The sequence below is a fragment of the Botryllus schlosseri genome, chromosome 1 (assembly GCF_051294905.1).
Source record: "Botryllus schlosseri isolate E-star chromosome 1, Bs_hap1, whole genome shotgun sequence".
NCBI classification, from domain to species: Eukaryota; Metazoa; Chordata; class Ascidiacea; order Stolidobranchia; family Styelidae; genus Botryllus; species Botryllus schlosseri.
This window is the reverse complement of record NC_137236.1, coordinates 10,189,719-10,213,207: the sequence shown is the minus strand read 5'-3', so window position 1 is coordinate 10,213,207 and position 23,489 is coordinate 10,189,719. Positions and strand designations below refer to the sequence as shown.

Below are 23,489 nucleotides of genomic sequence, written 5' to 3'. Positions count from 1 at the left end.
TTTGAGATTTTGTCCTCTTTTTTGAAAATTTTGGTCAGATTTAGAGGAAATTGCGAGTGATATGCCGCAAATTAGCGCAGAAGTGAAGCTCCGGCGGGTATTTCGGAGGGAAAAGTGGTGATTGCAGCTCTGAGCGAAAAGAAGACTTTTTTTTTTTTTTTTTTTTAGTCATCCACCTGGTAATGTGGAGTGAAAACCGTGTTTTTGAGCTCTGAGTGAAAGTGATGACCTTTTTTTTTTTTTTTTTTTTTTTTTTTTTTTAGTCATCCGATCATGAAGCGGGTGAAATTTACCTGTTTTTGAGAATTCTTCTCCAGTTATGCTTGACTGAAATTTCTGAAAAAGTGTCCTCTTTTTTCATTTCCGAAATATGGTAAGCCTAGCTAACATGTCATTAAAAACTCAGTGATCAAACCCTTCCATTATCTGAAATAATTACGCCAACTTGGACTTAGTAATAGCATGCGGTTTATTTCCAGGAAAGTTTCACTTTAAAGGGGCACTGCACTCTAAAAATTATGTGATCTCAAATTGAAGGGCAAAACGAAAAAAAATGGCCGCAGCCGTTTTCTTCAGAACGCCACCGTAATGAAACTTCCACAAACACATCACGCTCCAGCAATCACGCAGAGATCGTACTTTTTATACTGGTCATTGTCATTCGATGTTCTGAAGGAAATATGTCGTACACGACAGAAATAGAATACACCAAGCCCGATTTTGACATAAATCTGACTGAAGATATTCCGTTGAACGCGGTATCTAAGCCACCTTGGCGTGTCCCAGCAAACACAAAACTTATTAAAGATATTTTTTAAACATCTTCCATGAGTTCAAAAGATGTCCTTCAATGAAGTGCAAAATATATACATTTGTCGACAGAAATGGATATATATAAGATGTCCTGTAGGACATCCTCAAAGATATCCTGATAGACATCCTGATAAACATCCTCAAAGATATCCTGATGGAGATCCTCAAAGATATCCTGATAAACATCCTCAACGATATCCTATTAAGATATTTTTTGTACAATTCGACCCTGTGTGACCCTGAACCCTGGTTGGCTAAACCTGCTATATGCTGCACTTCACACATGAACGAATACGAATCCTCAGTTTTACAAATCATGTATGGCTTTTTGTTCTGTATTGTACCAGTTCAAAACACGAAAAAAAACATGGATGAAGAAAATATGTTAGCAAGAATTGGGCCTTGATACAGAACTGTGCAATCACTTCAGCCAATACTTCTGCCTCCTCGATAACAGTCTTGCTCCTGTTTTTTCCTTTATCGTCGTCCTATAACATAAATGAATTGATTACTTTGATTGATTAGCAGTAGAGCAATGGTCATTATATGTGTTTGTTTGTGAGTAATGTGGGACGGTCATGTCAAGTCACATTCATCCAAGGATTCCGAACCGTCTTTAGGAAGTCAATACGAACTTGGTGGAGTGTGACAGCCAAGTCAAACTTTACCATCTACTTCGACGAAATTGTCGATTTAACTCTGCGCGCCAAATTTGGCTTAATTCCAACATATAGAAGCTAATAAACCAGGGGTTCCCAGCCATCTTTTGGCCGTGGCCCATTTTCGGGTTTGAAAATGTTCTTGAGACCCATCTCTAACCACAGAGTAGAGTCGTAGTCCTTTTCAATGTGTGGTAATCGCCACCACCAATTTGCATATTTCTCTATTATAAGCACCTTTTCATCTTACTAATCATATTTAAATGTAGACCAACAGGGACAAAAAATCGCGCAAAGCACGACAAAAATCTACTTCAACAAACGACAAACCAAGTAATTTTGGGTTCAGTCGAGCTCCTCTAATTGGGTGTTTGAAGTGTGATGGCCCTGGACGATCGTATAACTCATCGTTATCGTTCTGGGCCAGCTTCAAACATTTCTTTGGTGACCGGGATACTATAGCTAGCTGTAAAATGTACCTAATATATATACCAGCGAAGTTTCAAATCCCTAATTTTGTATCTCAATGATTTGACATCTACACGTTGGAATTCAGCCATATTTGCCATGCATCTTGTTCGCCACCGAAATAGCCGACCCAATGCTCCCTCTAATTTTTGACGACTCTGCACACACTCACCAACTCACAGTAGTACATAACGACTAAAAAAAATGACATCACTTCAGATTTTTTCTGTGCGCAGAGACCAACTAAGCACTGTGCAATTGCACACGTGCGCAGTGCAGCTTTGAGGGAACATGGGTCAGGCAATAGCAATCTGAGCCCCCCACGCGGTACGAATGCGACCAGTTGAGGATGAACTTGCTTCCCGTGTAGAAATGTGAATTGAAAGGAGTTTGAAATGAGTGACGGATTATTGGCAAAAAAGTTTAGGAGACATTGGTTCCACCGCTAAATCTGAGCAAGTGTAACTAGATGATCAAACATTTATGCAAGCAAGACCAACAATTTTGACAAAATTAAATGACTCTAAATTTTTTTTAAATTACATCACGTCAAAGTTTGGGAACCACTGGTATAGTGTTCTGAAGATGAATGGTAGCGGCCCTGGAGGTAGCAACGATTCACTTACTGTCAAATGATATGATAAAGAACGCAGCTGTCACACAGACGTCAGATTCATAAACAAAATTACCTTGCAAGCTCCAATAACAGTTAGAAATCGTCCCACTTTGGTTGTAATTGTTGTACTCTCGGCCGTAGGATTAGCCACTTTACATGCTCCTTCAAAGATAATATAAGTAGATCAGGGGCTGCATTACAAAACAATGCGGCAAATCGGAATCTCCGCCAGCGGTAACAATCTCTCTCGAATGTGATCACCCCATAGTGTCAAAATTGGTATTTCAAAACATTCCAGACTCAACACCGAGTTGCGCAATCAACGCACTTGTTTGTGATTTTGCCATGTCAGCAATGTCAGTAGAAGATGACTTCAAACGAGGGCTTATAAGGCGGTGTGGTCAGCAACTATTTGCAATTTAGCTGCGATGATCTTTCACAAGAAGGGAAAGCAAAATACTTTAACTCAGTAAAAATGCTCTCGAAGGCATTGTTATCGAGGGTTTTGTAATCTCGATTGTAATATCAGTAACAACTTACGTGTAATAGTCTTGTAAATATTAAAATTTTGAAAACTTCTTTTTTGTCCATTTTTGCTTCTTTGACCTTTTAGGCTGAACAATTGCCACACATCTTTTACAGCTATGCTTGTCATGATATTTCTGACCGTTGAAGCCAATTGTTCACCGTGATGTCCTTTCAAAGCAGATACCTGTAGTACAAAATACAAATGGCTCTGCCTTACGATAGTGGTGTGTACCAGAATGAAAAATAACTAGATCAGCTCAAAAAATAAGTAGGGTTTCGATATTTTTCGAATTCACTAATATAGCATCAATTCATCATGGTAAAGTACATGCATAAATGACGATTATACCCCCAAACCCCCCTCTGGCTACGCGCCTGCATGAACATCAAATAACTTGATGGAACGTTGATCTTGACGAGAGGTTAGATCAGGGTGGGCAACTTCTCCAGTCGGCAGGCCGGATATAGGAAAATTAAATACTTGGGCACCGGATTGCTGAATCGATGCTATTCGTCCATTTATCCACAAGGAATATATCGTATTTAATGAATGTATTTTAACGACAGCAATGTCACTTCAAAGCCATTTCTCGCCGATAATGGCGAATACAATGTGGAATTGAGAATAACATTGTCATGTAGGCAATCTCGATACTGAATTCATGCGACCTGCGTCCTCTACCAAATTCGAAAAGTGGCCTGCAACCCATTTTGAGTTGGCGCCCCTGGCATAAGCGGTGCCTTACAAAAACCTAGAAGTGTGCCGTGCTACAAGTCGGCGGTTACGGAATCAAAAATAGGAAATATCAGCCTGCTGACCATTGTAGTCGACAAAAATCATGATTACCACAGACCACATTAGGTTTGATTGCATCGTCAATGCCGATAATGCAAGTCTTCTCGCTTCAACGAACTTACGCGTAAGCTCCACTCTCGCAACGCTGCGCATACACGTATAATATAATAACATAGTCACTAAAATTTGACGTAGTAAGGAATTAGTGGGGAATCTCGGCAAACTGGGGCGGGGCATTATCATGTAGGACAGAAAACTGCCGGCGGGCCGGACAAAATCACTTCGCGAGCCGTATGCTGCCTGCCCCTGGGTTAGATACTCCGGCTAAGTTTGCTCTAATCGACAAAATCATACCAGTTCAGATTTCTTGCAATCGCCGTCAGTCAAGTTCTTTTCCAGTTGTTCAAGCTGAGATACGGTTTGACAGGGGTTTTCAATAAGATCTTCAAGCAAGATTGGGGCTGTTGTACTGTGTTTATTTTTTGAGTCGTTGATGATGTGACCTTTAATTAGATCCATCATCTGGTTCATCTGCTTGGAGCTGAGGTCCATCATCTGGTTCATCTGCAACTTGGTGTCTTTGATGTCTTTACGCATCAGAGAAATATATAGAGTGGTCACTGTGTGCAGATGTTGGAGTTGATGAAGAACATGGAGGAGCTAAAAAATTATTTGAATTCAAGAAAACTGGATTGATCATATGCGATAAACTTACCATTACTTTGTGATAGGCCTTGTTGTTGACAGTCAGAATTTTGCAGTTCAACATTGCTTACAAATGAAGGATCGTCTGGAAAATAGAGCGACTCTATTGCCTAAATTCGAGAATGAATCAAAGTGTTAGGAGCTTACTGCATTGGTTGATTCCCTGCAACTGGCCGCTACATTCAATGTTGGGATCATGCTGTTCTTGAACACTCTCCTCATTTGATGATGGCAAACTTGCATTCGAAGCATCATTAACAAGAGCACTCTTGCTTGTCACACTTTCATCGCCAGAATCAGGAGGTCACCGCACTCTTGGAGTTGGTATAGGAATGCCTTGTGTCTGAATACTTGGATTACGTTTTTTCTTTGAAGGAACAGCATCATCTACAAAGTATGAAAGTTATACATATGTCACTTCTGCGTATAACATATTAGGCAGAATAACAGTGTAGGCCAGGGGTGTCAAACATCCGGCCCGCAGGCCGCATCCGGCCCGCCAGACGGTTTCATTCGGCCCGCGACGCGATTCTGAAAAAATGGCTGTAATACCCAGCATATTTCGAAACAATGTCAACAAGATTTTTAGTACGAAGTACTTTCATTAATATAATCCCTCAAAACAGAAAATGTTGACTATGTTCCATAGGCTATATTATAACCACGTGACATTGGTGTTGTGGTTACACTGTAGTCACCATCAGCAACAAGTCGTTCCCATTGACACCCAGTTCTGAGAGGACAAAAAATGCACAGTGAGTTAAGTTCAGTGTTTTATGGGGAAATCGACAACAAAATAGTTATTTGCAGCAGTGAAAACGTCAGTCAGAAATCGGTCTATGCAGGTTACATCGAGAATATAATCATGACACAAAAATATAATTTTGTGCTTATGACTTAACAGCCCGTCGGCCTCGAGAGAAACCGAGTCGCGATATAAAAATAATGAACGGAATTTCAACGCCTAAGTTTACGGTTAAATCGCTTGTATTCCTCCCAATGCATATACAGAACAATATTGTCAGATTACGACTATAACAAAGTAATCATATAGCAATATGCCAACATATATTGTCGGCAGAACCGCTATTTTAGCAGTTCATATAATTCTTCAACCGGCCAATCATCGTAATTTTGCCAATTTCATTGTTTTCGAATAAAGGTGTTAATAGAATAGAACCCTTTGGTACAATATATAGCGTAATTATAATTATTAATATGTAGACTATATAGGTTTGATATTGAGTATTCAAGTAAAAAACAATGGAATGGATTTTGAGATGTCATTTTAAAATCATTTGACTGGCCCGCGAGTGCTCTGAAGGTTTGAATCCGGCCAGCGACGCAAGTTGAGTTTGACACCCCTGTAGAGTGAAAACGTAGTAATGATAGTACTAAATAGCACCGGCCTATCACGGTAACACAGTGTAAGGTTCTCCTTTTGTCTATTCCTGACAGCTTCGCATGTTGCGAGATTTGTCACCGTCGATTAAGTATAACACTAATCGACCTCTCGTAGCAAGCCGCAACTTGTAGTCTTTATTGAGTAAAGGTATAATGTATGAAATGATTCTGCTTCCATTGAGTAGCATTAATAGAATAGAACCCTATGGTACATGATATAGCGTAATTATAATTATTAATATGTAGACTATATAGGTTTGATATTGAGTATTCAAGTAAAAAACAATGGAATGGATTTTGAGATGTCATTTTAAAATCATTTGACTGGTCCGGCCCGCGAGTGCTCTGAAGGTTTGAATCCGGCCCGCGACGCAAGTTGAGTTTGACACCCCTGGTGTAGGCTATACCTTGATTATCAGATGACATGGACTTGTCAAAAAATCTTTTGGCGGCTGACGTTTTCGGTTAGGCCGTTGTAGGTCCTTATCTGAAGCGGAGGGCAAGCTACTATTGTCTGCAACTGCCCTCATATCACGAAAGGCCTTGACCCATAAATCTAAAACAGATGGATAATATAGATGGTAAGTTTCCAGATTTATCAAACTACTGGATTTGTAAACAGCGCAACTAGATCTAGAATTACTCAAATTTGAAAACTCGCACAAACTTGAAAAAACAATATTGTATCGCACACGCAAACATAGAACTGCTAATGAAATACTGTACGCAAGTAACTGTATATATAGCTTAGTGGTTCCCAACCTTTTTCGGTGTCAGGGCCAAATTTAGAATTTCAGAGTATATAGTTGGGGCCGCACGAATTCGTGACTGCTTTAGATCAATAATTAATCAATGATTAGTTATCAATACCTATATACTGTAATGACATAACATTAGCACTCTACTCAGAACTTTTCTGCAATCCTAATTAACAACTCCAGACTCCAAGCTAAGCAAGAGAATTTTATAAATATAAATTTTATTTTATATCATAAATCGATTTCTTTAAATTTTTGTGGGGGACGCAAGACGGCTAGCTCGAGGCCGCGGTTGGGAATCACTGGTATAGCTACATGCTAGTCTCATTTTTGTCATGATTCAAGTCATCCCAACACTGGTGCTGAGTAACGGTAAACCTTCACAAATTATGAGTTGACTTACCGGATGAGCATTTGATACGTATTTTGTACAGAGTCCAATTGCCTGTGTCATATTTCACTTGATAATGATGAAACGATCCGTCCCGTCAAATCGGCGGTTCTAGCTCGCTTGAACCGTTGCCACTCTTTCTGGTACTGCCTACGTCTGTGCTTCCCCCGTCTTATTTTATATCTGGGCATTACCACGTTGTAGCTGAGCTCCCACTACACTATTATAGACAAAAGTACAAGAACATTCGATCACAATGAATGATTTTAGCGACCACCATCTGATGATATTATATAATCCAGCACTGTCACAATATAGCTTATATGATATTCGCTAAAGTGCAAACCAAGTTCTATACTTTGTGACATTATACCATACACTATATACCAGTGGCGGCTCGTCCTATAGGGCAACTGGGGCATTGCCCCACCTAAAATTCTGTTCAATAACAATTTAACCATTTATAGATGCACAGCGCTCAATATATATCGAGATCACAGCGAAACCCGCGTTCTTCTCGTGCTTTCGCTTGCAAATGCCCATACATAGCGAAGTCTCCGCGAAAATCGAATTCTCTTCTGTGTTTTCGCTTTGTGAATGCCTAGCCGGGGCTTGCCCCGGTAGCGCTCATAACAAGCTTTCACTATCTATTCTCTCAAAGCTGCGCACAATTAAGAAACGTTGCTTTACTCTCTCCTATTCGTAAAATGGCCGAACAACCGTGGCAAATATGCTTGCTCGCCCCTAAGGTGTGATGTAACAATCGTATCTATATCTGAACTCGGATACCGTGATATGCGTTGAGTCGACCGTTGCTGGTACAGGTCGATTTTGATGGTGTTTCACACCATGATAATTCTTGAAACTTGGTATGTCATGTCGTGATGGTGGTATTTAACACTGTCCTAAGTTTCAGGGTTTCTACTCAAAGTTTAGGGTAGTAATTCCGTTTCCAAAGTCGAGTGTGTGCTGATCGGTCATGTATCGCAAACATATTTTACGCAAAGCCGGTATTGGTCTCCATTGATTTTAACGATGCTCCTTAGCTAGATCCGTCATGAACTTTTACATGGTATGTCTTGATTTTAGTATCGAACGCTGTGCCAAGTCTCAAGGTTGACACTCAATGATTAGGGCAGCAATTTCGTTATTAAGTTCGAGTATGGTAGAGATGTGCGCTGATCTGACACTTAGCCTACCTAACGCATTGCGGATTTCACGCAAAAGCCGGTGTATCTGTGTTCCATACTGAGATAGGTGATGAGATGATGATATCATGAAACAGTTTACTAACATCCTCGGTTTGCATTCAAATATTTAGTTTTATTTTATATTCTCCAATGTCAATTTCACCGTGGAATGGTGGCCTTCGGGCCATTTGCTCACAATTACAACCCCTGTCATAGCTGTTTCGTTTTCCATGGCGGCTAACAGCTGATCGCTTGATCAGCCGATTCCTCAGTAAATATTACGCAAAATTCGGCGTTGATCTGTTCGTATTAATTTTGACAGTGTACCATACCGAAAACGGTCATGAGGCTATACTTCTCGATGATTTCATGTAACAGTGTACCAAGTTTTCGGCTTTCATCCACGTATTTATTCGGTAATATATTTTCCGAAGGCGATTTTGCAGCAGACATATAGACACTATAGACCGTAAGCCGTATGTGTCGTGTGACAGTCTCCAGCCTCAAGGCCAGAATCTCCCAAGCTGTACCGGGACCGAATTTCCGAGGCTGCTATCCGTAGTTCTTCAGAATGATGTTTTGGATTCAATATGACATTTCCTTGTCCAATCTATGAGATAACAATTGCGTATGTGTCGGAACTCGTTGACCTTTCCAGTTAGGCATACGCAATCTCTCGATTTATAGTCATTTCCATTTCTGCAGATAAGTAGTCAGGTCAAGTGCGAACACGAATCGTGTTGAATCTTTGCTCCGTACGCCGTTTAGCCAGCTGCCTTTAGAGCAAAAATTAGAGGTAAAGCGACTAGGTCCGTATCAGCCTAGAAATTGCCCATTGATCCAATCGTACGCCGGAGGAAAGCGCACTCGTGTGTGGGCGGACGACTGTACACATCATGTTCTTTCCGAATAATTTCAATCAAGTGAGCCCAGGTAACTCAACCATGTCTATGGCTAAGGAAAAGTGAGTGGTTTTCATCCTTATTACTCGAGGCACACTGACAGTTAATTTACCGATATATTTTGTTATGGCTATGGAAAAAAAGTGAAAAATTCATCAAGATGAAATAATTTATTCATGAAATTGTTTAATGCGATATGTGCTCGCATTTCAATTTAACACAATGCTTTGATTCCTGCTTGAATGATGGCAGGCAGACTCGTAATTAATCTTCCATGGATAACAGCTGGCTTTTTATAATGTTTTACGTTTATGGGTGCCACCGCTTTGATTGCCTATCCCCTGGTCGTAACGCATCAGGATCGTGTACCAAACACTTTCGGACGAGGGCAAATCGATTTGACTCGCTTTCGGGACGAGAATCCATATACAAATCGGGTCGGAGGCGCTGCAGCACTTTACATAATTGCTGAGCATGGAACGATTTAAACACCACAAGGTGTCATGCGAATGCTCTTTGTAGGTAGTTGGTCTGTGTATTTTTGGTATAGTCTTACTCGGCGCTTGCGTAATCTCTACCACGAAATCATAACGCATGCTACTAAGGATAACCTGATGATTGATTCGTGGCATGGGAACGATTCTTAGTTCGCGTACATTTTGTAAAATAATCATTTGAATAAAAAACAATGAATAAAACATTTGTTACCGCACTTCAAGTCACGCCACCGGCAAACCTCTCGCGGCACCTACGTTAAAAATCATTGTTTACGGGAAATTCATGTGGCCATCATGAACGTTGAAAAACGCTACTGTGACGTCATATTGATAACAAGTCGCTTGCGGCCCTTGCCCCACCACCCGATATTGTCACGAGCCGCCACTGCTATATACCTATGTTTCGTATCAAGCATATATAAATTACCATCTACAGTTCAGTTTTCAGTAATCCTCTGAAGGAATATGGTTGGTTGAGCCTTAATTTACCACGATTAATTCCAGAACGCAACTAAACCTAACATACGACTGCGTAGCTGTAAGCCTCCATTACGAGAGCGCTTTGTCTGCCAGTATTTCGCGCCGAAACTTATGTGAACTCGCAAGGGAGAAATGTCCTCTCGTTTACACTCCGGATCAGAAGCCGGGGTCGTAGCAGGATTTCAGCCGGACTGGATGCGGATTCTGAATTTATTTCGACAGTCGGATTTTGGCAACATTCTTAATTATAATCTTAAATACGATATCATGATTTTGGCAGAAGTTTTTTGGACGCAGAACCGGAAATTCTCCAGCCGGATTCTGCGGACTTTCAAATTTCCTTCCAAAATTTGGGAGCCGACCAATTCCAATCAAATACAGCCCAACAACCGAAAGCAGCGGAGGTGGCGGAGCGCGAGGATGCGGGCTAATATGATATTTAATTTTAGTCTGCAAAATTGCAAGAAAGAGCGTGACACTAGGTGGAACATACGGTAGTGACACAGGTGATTAATCGTCCCATGAGAGTAAAAGTTCAATATAATCTACTGTACATTTATAAACACCACTCTATCATAATAGGAAGCAATAATCGAATTTGATATTCCTAACAAATATATTTTCAGCATTCGACAAAATTTGGCCAAGAAAAGTTGTGGTTCAGCACAAGGTATGCACATAGCAATTTACTACGTAGCTACGTTGCAAATTGCTATTGTAGCGGTCGCTGCAACGACTTGTTGCAAGACACGCTGGTATAGTGCTTGATTGGAGTCGACGCTACAGCTTACAGTTCCTGTTGTACGCACTAGTCACTGACTAATGACCGCTCTGAGTACACTTGCAATCCTGATCACACACGCAGATCCAAGGAGCTTTCTTTACTAGCACAGAACAGCCAAATAGTAGTAATAGTGGTCAGAAACTTGTAGATTTACCAGGTTCAATGATACTGCGGTTCAATAAGAAATAGAAAGAATAAATGAAGCGAAATGGAGCCAATTGTCTATCTTACGTCTGCTGCGCGAGCGCGCCGACCTCCATATGCGGGCTCTGAGAACACGTGCGTCGCAGACTAGCTGTGCCGTCACAGCTCGTGGCTTCGAGAGTGACCTATTTACGCTTTCGCGCACAACGGAATCGGGACAGACATTTACACTCCCCCTTTTAAGGACATTTTTGTGCAACACAAAATGTCTTTACAACTATTTTCGTAAACAATGTGGCTCCACGTCGGGGTGTCGGACTCTTACAAACATTAGCCTACATCGAACACCAAAGGAGAAATAGACCCTAACAGGCAACAAAGACAGGCAAATGCTAATAACATACAACATATAGCAATAATGCAAAACAGACAGGGATAATCTGAGACCAAAGCACCAATTATACAACATCAATCATCCACAGTCTTATACTCGGACACTTCAATACAATTCGAAACAGCGGGAGCAGAGCATGGATGCAAGCTAGTCAAATGTAACTTTCCACATTTCACACAAATTACGCGTTTTGGACAATCTTTACCATGGTGCGTTCTAGTACAACTTTTCACCACATCCGTAACATAAAAACTTGTCACGCATAAACGATATTCGTTCAGAATACGGTAAATTCTCAAAATCCACACAATCTCGGATATGGTGGTCATTTCTTCCACAAAACATGCAATTATATTCGCCTGACATAACATTAGTTCCAAATGAAACACATGGCCTATCACGGCCATACTTTTGAGCAGATTGCGTGATATTACTATTTCGGTTTTCATCCAACATTCTGAATTCTGGCATATTTCGACGTTCAGACTGATCTCTCACAAATAACACAAAATACTCAAATGGGGGGTAGCAATTTACATCATTCATCTGTGCCTTGTACTTTGACACTTTACAACGCCACTTATCAATAAGTGACGGAGGTAACTTTTTCACAACGTAAACATGATTTGACGAGTAATCAAGAGTGCCTAACTCTGGCACAAACCGTTTGTTCACAAAAACTTGCTCCAAGAAATCAGAGAATTCTTGCAGCCGAAGTCTATCATTTTCCTTTATATGACGCCAACCTTTCAATTTATCTAGAAAGGCCTGCCCAACAACGACAGGACTTCCATATCTACTTCGCAAGTCACTTATTGCTTTTCGATAAGATTCCTCGGTACCACACAAAAAATAACATTTCACAACTTTCAACGGGCCCGGACCAAGATGTTGTTTCAACAAATTCATCTTTTCATGAACACAATACACTCTATCTTCAACTAAGGCTTTAAACGAATTTTCCCATTCCATATAATTAGTTTCATCACCATCAAAAACACAAACTTTTATATCAGGTATTCGCGTCAACGGTTTCATGTTGTATTGACGATCAATTGGTATATCTATAGAATGATTAACGGGCATCTTTACAAACGTGTTTCGGCCGGTTTCTTCCGGTTCGGTACGTGGGAAATTGTTCATTTGCACGGGAGTTTTATCAATAACTGGGCCGTAGGATACGGGTTCACTAGATTTGACATTACATTGCCCAACTTCAGGACACACGTGTGGGTTACTAATAACGAAGTTTTGTACCTTTTCTTCCGAATTCAATACGGGAACCTTACACCGTATATCTGTATAACTTGGTTCTTCACGTACGACATCTTCATCGTCATCACAACCAAAGGGGTTCTCCTCCCTTTCAATTCGCTCACAAACTGCGATCACGGCTTCCTTTTCAGCAATTTGACTCTTCAGAGCCAATTGCGACAACTTTGCTTCATCTTCAACCAACTTTCTTTTCATCTCTGCTTCATCTTCAAATAACTTTCTTTTCATCTCTGCTTCATCTTCAAATAACTTTTTTTTTTCATCTCCGCTTCATCTTTAACTAACCTTTTTTCATTTCAGCTTCTTGCTCCGAAAATTGAAGTCTTGCTTTCAAAGCGGCTGTTTCTTTTTGGTGATCGTGAATTTGCTGTTTGTGACTGGTGCGACTGTTTTGTGTATGGCAACTCGATCTCGAGCCGGCTCCAGATCTCGCGCGGCTACGGACGGATCCATTTTCAGATGAAATCCGTAACGGCTTGCCGGACTTTTTCAAATTTCATTTCAACCGACCTCATGCTATTGGCGAATTCATTTGTTTCCGTATTCTTGGCGAACTTCGAAACAATCTCTCCAGTAATTTTCTTCAATTCATCTCGATGGCATATAACTCGTTTCATTGCTTCGCGCACTTCTTCTTTATTTGTGAATAGCGCCATAACATTCTGAGTTGCGTCAATGCATCTTTCAACTTCACCTTTTGTTTCACGGAACTGGTTGCCAAGTTCAGTCAATCTCTGATCGAATCCGTGGAACAAAGTGCTGACACTACTGGTTGGATCATCAGAACCCACTGACTTGCTTTCCGCGGGGCTCTGGTCCACAACTTCATTTTTGACACTTCCACGTACGTCTTCAACATATTCCGAACTTGGTGGAGCTGGGCAGTCAGCACTCGTCTCAGACGTTGCCACAGTTTGACTTGGTACGGCTGAGCAGTCAGCTTTCTCTGGCGTTGCTGCAGCTTCCATTACTTTCAACTTCTCCGACTTTCAACTTTGTAACTGGTAAAGTTTCTGACTGTAGCGGTCGCTGCAACGACTTGTTGCAAGACACGCTGGTATAGTGCTTGATTGGAGTCGACGCTACAGCTTACAGTTCCTGTTGTACGCACTAGTCACTGACTAATGACCGCTCTGAGTACACTTGCAATCCTGATCACACACGCAGATCCAAGGAGCTTTCTTTACTAGCACAGAACAGCCAAATAGTAGTAATAGTGGTCAGAAACTTGTAGATTTACCAGGTTCAATGATACTGCGGTTCAATAAGAAATAGAAAGAATAAATGAAGCGAAATGGAGCCAATTGTCTATCTTACGTCTGCTGCGCGAGCGCGCCGACCTCGATATGCGGGCTCTGAGAACACGTGCGTCGCAGACTAACTGTGCCGTCACAGCTCGTGGCTTCGAGAGTGACCTATTTACGCTTTCACGCACAACGGAATCGGGACAGACATTTACAGCTATGGTATAAACAGGATATGATTTGGACTTGACTGGACAAGAACAAGATATATTTAAGTCGTGCTTCAGCACAAGGTATGGACAAGATATGATTTGGACTTGACTGGACAAGAACAAGATATATTGATGTCGTGCTTCAGCACACAAGGTATGGACAAGATATGATTTGGACTTGTCTGGACAAGAAAAGATATAGTTTAATTCGTGCTTCAGCACAAGGTATGGACAAGATACGATTTGGACTTGACTGGACAAGAACAAGATATATTTAAGTCGTGCTTCAGCACAAGGTTTGCACAAAGATATGATTTGAACATGACTGGAGATGAAAAAGATATATTTAAGTCGTGCTTCAGCACAAAGCATGCACAAGATATGATTTGAACCTGGCTGGACAAGAAAAAGATATCCTGACAGGTTCAAAAGACATCTAGTGTTTGCTGAGGTACTAGGGATGGTGTGTACGTGAGGTTCACGTTCGCGTTCTCTGTGTGAACCTCAGACATTTAGAGGATCACGTTCACAAATCAACCTTGGTATAGGTTCTGGACTGTGAACCTTTTTCACATATTAATATTTTCACTTTGAACATTGTAACATCTTTGGTTGAAATTTATTGCATTTCGACTGCGGGCCACTCTGTGCATGTCGATAGAAGCATAACAATATCAACACTAAACGATTATGGACCTTGACAATCTTGAATATTTTGCTTGCTTTGCTACAAAAGTTCGCTCGAAATATACAGCTTTCCGTTTGTGAATATTTAGTGACTCTCTTCTAGCTGTGAGCTTGACCCAAAATGACACAACATCAAGAGTGAAATCCACTACCTCTAGGTAGTCAGTGAATGATGCTTATTCAACCAATCAATGAAATTGATATTGTGGTCTGATTTAACAAATTTAGCAGGCATACGGGGCCAGGGTCAATATTGAATTCATATGTTTATTGTATCATAAAAACCAATTCCGTGCAATTTGGGTGTTGGCTACTGCTGCATAACTTGTTAATGAGGTCATATCGTTAGCAAATATAGAAACCAGTTTTACACTCTGCTCAATATTAACGTAGCAATACTCAGACGCCCAATGTATTGTCCCGTCTGGTCTGGACCGTTAAGGCGAAAGCTTATATCCCCTTGTAAGTCCTCGTCCAAATTGTTTGCTAAACGACGGAAGATATTGATTTTATGGGATTATTGTATCATTTTATTGCCCCCGCAGTTGATACCTATGGCGACGTTTAAAACGTCGGCATTGTGGCATCATGTGGCCCGAGTCGTTAGTTATCGTGCGCATTAGTATGGGCTATCACTTTACTGAAATGTAGGGTTGTAATTAGCAATATGACGTCACGTGACGTCATGAGGTTCACGTTCGCGTTCACACAGAACCTTTGAAAAAGGTTCGCGTTCACACCATCCCAAGCGTACTTCAACCACGGATCCTAGGGCAGACGAGGGTAAGGCTATCATATTCTTAGTAAAAGGTACTGTTCCGGCCCCGATCCGACTTCGGCCGTATCGAAAAAAGTACTGAACCGGCTCCGAACCAGCTCTGGTCGAAAATTAAGCCGGATATCCAGCCCGACTCCAGTCCATGCTCCACTCTATGATAGATCAATGCAAGGGTCTTAAAATTTGGGGATATATGACGTTGTCCGATTTTACATCGACAGCCTAATCAAGTAAGCTTTGTTATGCTTGATTTTGCAGCCTTCATATTTAGTACAGATCTGACTTCATCGAATTGTAAAATTCATTAATATCTCGATCCGCTGAATTGATGCTTATCGCGTACGACCTGAGAGAATTTTGAGAAAGACTGGTGGTACGCACACCACAGTTTGGGAACCACTGATATAATATGAGTATATGTAAGATGTATGAGATACATATCATACTGTAGCTCACAGATGTTCAATGAGCGGTTGCTGATGCTGTGTTTTATGAATGTCATGAGACGTATAGGCAATGAAGACATGCAGTGACTTACTATATATAGGCGGGCTACTTGTGGGTAAAACAAATGCTATAACCTAAAATTCAAATGATTTAGTCATTCTACTAATCATTCATCCCGCAATTCTACTAACCAATATCGTGCCTCTGATCAACGCCAAGCTGAAAATTAAAGAAAGCGACTACTAGTACTTAAAGATGCATCCTTAACTGATACAATGGTAACCGTTTGAAATATGTGCATTAGGGCTGTTCAAAAATAACTTTTTTTCCTGAATCTTGCTGGTTACTTGATTAAATCGTTAGGTTGCCTTAAAAAACGACGCATACCAAATTTGAATTCATTCCGACAAATATTCGCGGGTTACGTAGAGTTTGAAAATTTTGGATTTGCCTAAAAACGCAAAAAATTTTTTTTTTCAAATTTTTCTGCCAACCCCATGAAATTGTTGGGCTGTCTTCAAAAACTATGCAAAACAAATTTGACTCAATTCCAAGCCGTAGAAGCGGAGTTATTTCAGTTTTTATTCGATAATTCTGGGATTATCCTTGATTGGTGGATAATCCAAGAATTATCACCGAAAAACTGGAATAACTCCGCTTCTACGGCTTGGAATTGAGTCAAATTTGTTTTGCATAGTTTTTGAAGACAGCCCAACAATTTCATGGGGTTGGCAAAAAAATTTGAGAAATTTTTTTTTTTGCGTTTATGGGCAAATCCAAAATTTTCAAACTCTACGTAAACCGCGAATATTTGTCGGAATGAATTCAAATTTGGTGTGCGTCGTTTTTTAAGGCAACCTAACGATTTAATCAAGTAACCAGCAAGATTCAGGAAAAAAAGTTATTTTTGAACAGCCCTAATGTGCATTGTACAGCAACTGGTAAATGATGACAGCAGTGAAGTTTATGCTTCTCAGTCAGTAAATAAATAGAATTTGTCGCATTATATCATCCCCTATTTTCTCAGAAATAGGTATTCACGGCGCATCTCTCTCTGTGTTTCTTCCTTCCGTATCGGCACGAATGATCCTTCTCGCGGTCGTTGCTCAAGTAATTGCAGTGTTGTTGTTGTTGTTGTTGTTGTTGTTTCCTGAATTGATAAGCCAGTACGGAAAATAAATTGAAACGGAACCGAGTTAGAGACGGCAGGTCGAGTATTTGCCGAAATCGAATGGCAGCGGTTATGATTCAGAATCCGACAAGACATTCCCGTTGCAGGGGGAAAGGCACCGCGTCGTGATGAAAAGATGGGGCATTTCATCGATAGTGTGTTTCATCGCCGTATTGGATGTCTTCGGTTTCGGATCATTCTCATTTGTCAACGATATCACGTCGAGATATTTCGTAATCGATCCAGCCAGCCATAACCGACCTACAAGCAATCGCCAATCTCTTCGCTGGATTGGCAAGCGTTGTAGTGATTTGCGTGATCGGTGGTTGGATCAGCCTTCGGCAAATCACTTTGCTAGCCTGCGTCTTAAACGGATTCGCCACTCTACTGGTTACAATGGGAGTTTTGTTAAGAATATTCGGACTCTTAGTTGCTAAGATGTTTCTATCCGGTTCCGCTGCCGGAGTTATAATACCGATAGCACAGCTAGTGTCCGTGAATTGGTTATTTTTGCATGAAAGAGGAAAGGCGACAGCAATGTCATCGGCTACAAGGCGGCTAGCATCTTTGGTGTCGAACTTGGTTGCTACGAGAGCAATGAAAATTCTGTATAGTCATCAACAGCTTGAGCAAACATCGATATTCTCTACGACTTCCGAAAATATTGATCGCAGATTTAAGATTGTTTTCGCTTCGACATTCGGGTCATTATCGTTAATGTCCTTATTTTGTTGCGTTGTTGTAGTATTATGATTTGTGTGTGACAGGCCGCCTGTTGGCGAGTTCCGCGAATTACTTGATGATTAAACATTAAACGAAAATAGCCCTTTAGTCCTGACATCTCCGACCTAAAGCCTGTCAATAGAGCTGAAAGAGGTCGCATTTCTATTCTCCTATCGCCCACACGCGATATTTTTTATACTGTACGCTTTCACGATGTCCGACAGAGCGTACGGCGCCACCCTTATATCTTAATTGATTTTGAAACAATTTCCCTATTTGAACGATCAGTTTGTGGGGTTGCTGTTTATCATTGGAATCGTAACCGCAACTGCTGTGGGGCCTATAGTTGGTCAAATTCTTGACAGATTTTCCAAACCGAGACTGACAATACTTCGCGTTTCGTCACTGCTGATCCTAAGCTTCACTGATTCAGTAGCTAGCTTCCATTAAAAAAAAACTAGCTGGTGTTTACTCATCGTATTTGACTTTAACGTCCACCCGTTCTGCATTGATGATTTGTCTGAAACACCGCGGATTGGGAATAACTGCCAACCTGACTAGTCCCATTCGATCAAAATCGTATAGCATCCTGACGGCAGGTGGAGTTGTGTTCATGACATTTAGCATTGCCTGTGTAGAGGCCTTTGCTCAGATAGGAAGTTTATTCACTCAGTCGTACTCAACAACCCAGCAGCGACGTGACAAACACAAAGAGGAAGCTGCTCCATGAAATCACTCAAGCATCCCAAGGGCGCCAACCCAGATAGGGGGCGCACGAGGGCTGCTACATCACCCTCCCATCAATTTTGAGAGGTGCTACTCAAGTAGACTCTCACAACAAAATACAAGCAATAACCAAGCAACAAGCAGTAAGCGAGTAAAAAAAGAACACTTTCACATAACTTAGTCATTAAATCGTGAGGGCATTTGTCTGCTACGATCGGGCAGGACACTCGGTATCTCTTCCGACACAGCAATGTCGGTGTCACTGACTGAATCGTTTTCCAGAGCTGGAAGTGAGTTAACATCATCTATGTAAGGATGTAAATTATCCACATGCACAATGCGATATCGTTCGGAGTCCACATGTTTTATCCGATAAAGGAATTGTTCGATTCGCTCTGACACTAGCCGTGGGCCGGTCCAACCCGACCTCAGTTTTGACTTTGCGGGTGGATGGAAGTACCAGCACAAACTACCAGTTTCCAAAATCAAGGGTTTAACAGATGGATCGAAATTTCTGGACTGGCGGATAGCAGACTTACTCAGTTGCTCATGGGCATACGCTCCCTACAATCACCGCAGCACATCTTGTTGCTGGAGGTTCTGCAAAATCACAACAGTCCGAGCATTCCTCTCGCTCACAGCGTCTACGGTACTTCCTGGAGAGACCATCAGCATTCCCATGCAACACGCCTGGACGATGTTCCACCGTATAATCATAGCTGCTCAGAAACGCAATCCACCTTGCCACCAAAGGCCCATGGGGTTCGCTCGAAGTGAGAAGCCAACGCAACGAAGAATGATCAGTCCTCAAAATAAATGGTCTCCCCCAAAGGTAATGCCTGAAATGCTCAATTGCCCATCTTGCAGCATAAAGCTCTCGATATGTAGCACAGTAATTCCTCTGTGATTTGTTAAGAGTAGTACTTGCATAAGCGATTACCCTCTCAAGACCCTCTTGCTTCTGAGAGAGAACCGCACCCACACCAAAAGCGCTGCAATCAGTGTCAGGAATGAACACTTCACCATCTTCACGTGGGTAAGACAGTATCGGAGATTTCGTCAATAACTCCTTCAAGGTGTCAAAGGCATTTTGACACTGATTGTCCCAGTTGAAAGGCACATTCTTCATTGTTAGATGTGTCAGTGGGTAAGCAATGGACGCGAATGACTTCACATACTGCCGATAATAGTTTGCGGTGCCCAGGAAAGCTTGGAGATCCTTCAACTTCCCAGGAACCGGCCAGTCACGAATCGACGATATCTTTGTCTCACTGCAGCTACCCCCTTCGTCTGAAATTTCATGGCCAAGATATTCCACACGTCTTTGAAACAACCTGCATTTAGTTGGTCTGAACTTTAGTCCCGCCGTGCGTATCCTGGAGAAAACGTGTCGGAGGTTCTCCATTTCGTGCTCAAAAGTTTTTTCAAAAACCATAACATCATCCAGGAAAACCGGGGCTCGCGACCACAATACGTCAGCAAGAACTTTCTCCATCAATCTCTGAAACAGAGCTGGCGAATTTGCAAATCCCATGGGAAGTACAGTAAATTGGTAATGGTTATGACCTGGAACACTGAAGGCTGTTTTGGGGCGATCCTTAGGATCTATTGTGACTTGGAAAAAACCGCTTGCCAAGTCCAAACATGAAAACCACGAGGCGCCTCCCAACGAATCGAGAATATCTTACGCTATTCAGTTTCCTGTAATTCAGGACAATTCTCCAGGAATTATCTTTTTTAGGAACCAGCATAATTGGTGCATTGAAAGGTGAATCAGACTCCTCTATCACGTTCTGTTCTCTCAGCTTTTCCACTTCTTGAATAGCCAACTTGCGTTTCTCCCAGCCCATGCGCCGGGGACGTACTTTGACAGGTTGTTCAGTGGTGAGAGTGATTCTATGCTGCAAAACTTGCGTCTGTCCGAGTTTCCCATCCGGCCCAATGAAAACATCCTGGAATTCAGTCAAGAGATCCCGCACTGCCGACTGCTGCTCCCCCGTTAAGTCCTGAACTCCATCTAACATGAAACTCAGATGACCAGGAAATTCGCCCGTTTGCGATTTCGATTCTTCATCTAAATAGGACTTCGCTTCACCCGGTGGCACCTCTTCATCTTCACTCTTCCTTATACTGGCAATGCCGGAAACTCTTCCATGTACATCCTGGAAGTTGTCTGCAGGGCAAATCATGCCAACAAATCGATACATTAAACGCGTATTTATCCACCTCTATAGAATTAATCGTAGGCTATTTAATGTAAACTTCAACCTTTAGGCATATGCCTATGGCCACCAAGACAATGATCAATGGATTTATAAATGAAATGTATTTCAATAGCTGTTGAAGTCAATGAGACATCTGTTGTCGATCAAAATTGTGGAAAGGTTCTTTGAACTCTGACTGCATGTATGGCACAAAGAAAACAAAGAGCTAAATAATAATTAACAATCACTATCATTTCTGTCCGCAAAAAGGCAGAATAACTAACATACGCTATAATTTGACCCTGACGTAAAAAGCAAGCATAGTGGAGAATTGCGGCAGACTGTGACCGCGGGTGATATTATTAGGTGCAGTGCAGTATTAGGTGCAAGGAAATTTGATATCAGATAAGATATTGGCAGCGACTGTGTTATGGTCATTATGATCCTTCTTATCGAAATGGAGGGATAACATTTGTCGGATAAATTTCACTGAATAACTTTAAGGCCGGGAATTTACGCTATTATCGAAAAATCTATTATATTCGTCCAGGGGCAAGCAACATACAGCCCGCGACGGGATTTTGAGCGGCCCATACATAGTTTCCGGCCTTACATGATATTGTGGTCCGTTTCCATATATGTGGATAAATACGCGATTAATATTGTCCACCTCTTTATTGGATTGATAATAATGAGAAATTATCAACAGCCAATATTTGTTATCATAAAAATTTCAAGAATTTTAGCTTCTGAGCTCTTACATCACACTTCAGGATATACATCACTGTTTTGACTTTAGAAAGACCCCTCTCGTCCCGGTATTGGGATCAAGTCACTACCTTCGAGTCATTGCACATATTGACTCGAGTTAAGTTAAAGGGGCACTGCGCTCTAAAAATGATGTGGTCTCAAATTGAAGGTAGAAACGAACAAAAATTTTTGGCCGCGGCCATTTCCTTCAGAACGCCACCGTAATGGAGCTGCAATTTATTGAAATTTCTACAAGACCAGCTGCCGCGGCTGCTTAACCCGTTACATGGCACGATATCTTCACCGTCGCACTTGCTCGACGCGATTAGGCAGTCACGCAGAGAACGAATTTTAGATAGTTGTCAGCCGATATTATGAAGGAAATGTGTCTGAATTTCGTTCTCTGCGTGACTGCCTTATCGCGTCGAGCAAGTGCGACGAGGAAGACATCGTGCCATGCAACGGGTTAAGCTGCCGCGGCAGCTGGTCTTGTAGAAATTTCAATAAATTGCAGCTCCATTACGGTGGCGCTCTGAAGGAAATGGCTGCGGCCAAAAAGTTTCGTTCGTTTTTACCTTCAATTTGAGACCACATCATTTTTAGAGCGCAGTGCCCCTTTAAGTCAATCGATTTTCGAAGGTGACTCGAGTCAAGTCAAGTCACTCGATTTTTGGATGTGACTCGAGTGAAGTCAAGTTTCCTTTTCGAAGTATATGAGGCATGATTACGTCATTGCATTTTGCTAGCTGTTTGAAATACAGGTTGAGTGAGTGGTCATTGATTTTGAACCGATGAACGGATATAGAGTCAAGTATACATGCAGGTAAGCGTTGGATCGCTCACATATACGTAAAACTGTAAGACTACGTAAGTGATTGCATAGCCTCAGTTGATATAGCTACCAGTCAAAATAGAGAAACGAATTGATAAGATGCAATACATTACATACCTACAATTCGTGCCCGAGCCAATGGTTAACGAGTATATAAGCGATATTCGAATTCAATTTGAATAAAACAAGAGGTTTGGTTAAGATAAGAACAGAAAACAGAGAAAGATATTTTGGTAATAAATTATTTTACTACTAGTTTTCGACAACGTAAGCCGTAAGCTCCGATCACTTCGTTTGTGGTCAATGTATTTGCGAGGGAACAATGAAGGCTGAATAAAACGCACGATCATTGAATGAGGGCCATTGAGGGGTCGCTCTCACGCGTTACACCAGAGTTTCGTAAACAATCCGAAAATATCCAAGATCACTGATTTTTATCGACACCGATTACATGATGACTGGAAATTGACTCGTGAATTTTGCTCCGAGTCACGAGCCAATCCCCATTTCTGATGCGCCGAGTCAAGTCAAGTCAGGTCATCTTTGCAAAGTGACTCGAGTCAAGTCAATTCATACGAAAAAGGTGACTCGAGTGATCTCAAAACTGTCTCGTCAACCACAAGAATAATAATGCCATAGTCGTGGAGAAAAATGTACTAAACATAATTTTGATAAAGAAGATGGGAATAATGTGCAGAATTGGAAATATGCCAAAGAGACATAATTCATCATCAAAAGAATCATATATGGCTAACGAGCCATAGGTTTCCGACCTCTGATCTATATGTGATGTCGAAATGCCGCATCACTCCTTAACCCTTGGCCAAATTCCCGGCAAGCACTTAATCACTGTTGCAGTTTTCAATGTATCTAAAAATCATTAGTTGCCAACCGAGATCATGAAGAAGCTG

General features: G+C 41.4%; 2 protein-coding genes across 7 annotated transcripts in view; both read right to left on the bottom strand.

Annotated features, from left to right (window-relative positions):
- The window catches only part of LOC145453615 (uncharacterized), a 371,639-nt gene that overhangs the window by 148,137 nt on the left and 200,013 nt on the right, over positions 1-23,489 (bottom strand). The window lies entirely within an intron of this gene.
- On the bottom strand, positions 785-7,484 carry LOC145440849 (uncharacterized). Of its 2 annotated transcripts, none has more exons than XM_080318624.1 (8): positions 7,151-7,484; positions 6,397-6,545; positions 4,733-4,972; positions 4,602-4,670; positions 4,235-4,540; positions 3,097-3,268; positions 2,630-2,718; positions 785-1,301 (listed from the first exon to the last, which is right to left on the bottom strand). In XM_080318624.1, the coding sequence occupies exons 4-8, from the start codon at positions 4,647-4,649 to the stop codon at positions 1,128-1,130; spliced, it is 789 nt and encodes a 262-aa protein (XP_080174750.1). In that variant the 5' UTR covers positions 4,650-4,670; positions 4,733-4,972; positions 6,397-6,545; positions 7,151-7,484; the 3' UTR covers positions 785-1,127. The 2 variants fall into 2 exon arrangements, with proteins under 2 accessions (XP_080174750.1, XP_080174743.1); XM_080318617.1 differs by having other exon boundaries at positions 1,028-1,301; positions 4,596-4,670; positions 7,151-7,473.

Excerpts from the sequence above, each read along its gene's own strand:
- LOC145440849 (XM_080318617.1), bottom strand. The coding sequence starts at position 4,649 with ATGTTGAACTGCAAAATTCTGACTGTCAACAACAAGGCCTATCACAAA. Across the intron at positions 3,269-4,234 it reads ATTGCAAGAAATCTGAACTG|GTATCTGCTTTGAAAGGACA; the intron begins GTATGATTTTGT and ends TTTGTACTACAG. Across the intron at positions 2,719-3,096 it reads TATTTACAAGACTATTACAC|GAGCATGTAAAGTGGCTAAT; the intron begins GTAAGTTGTTAC and ends TTATCTTTGAAG.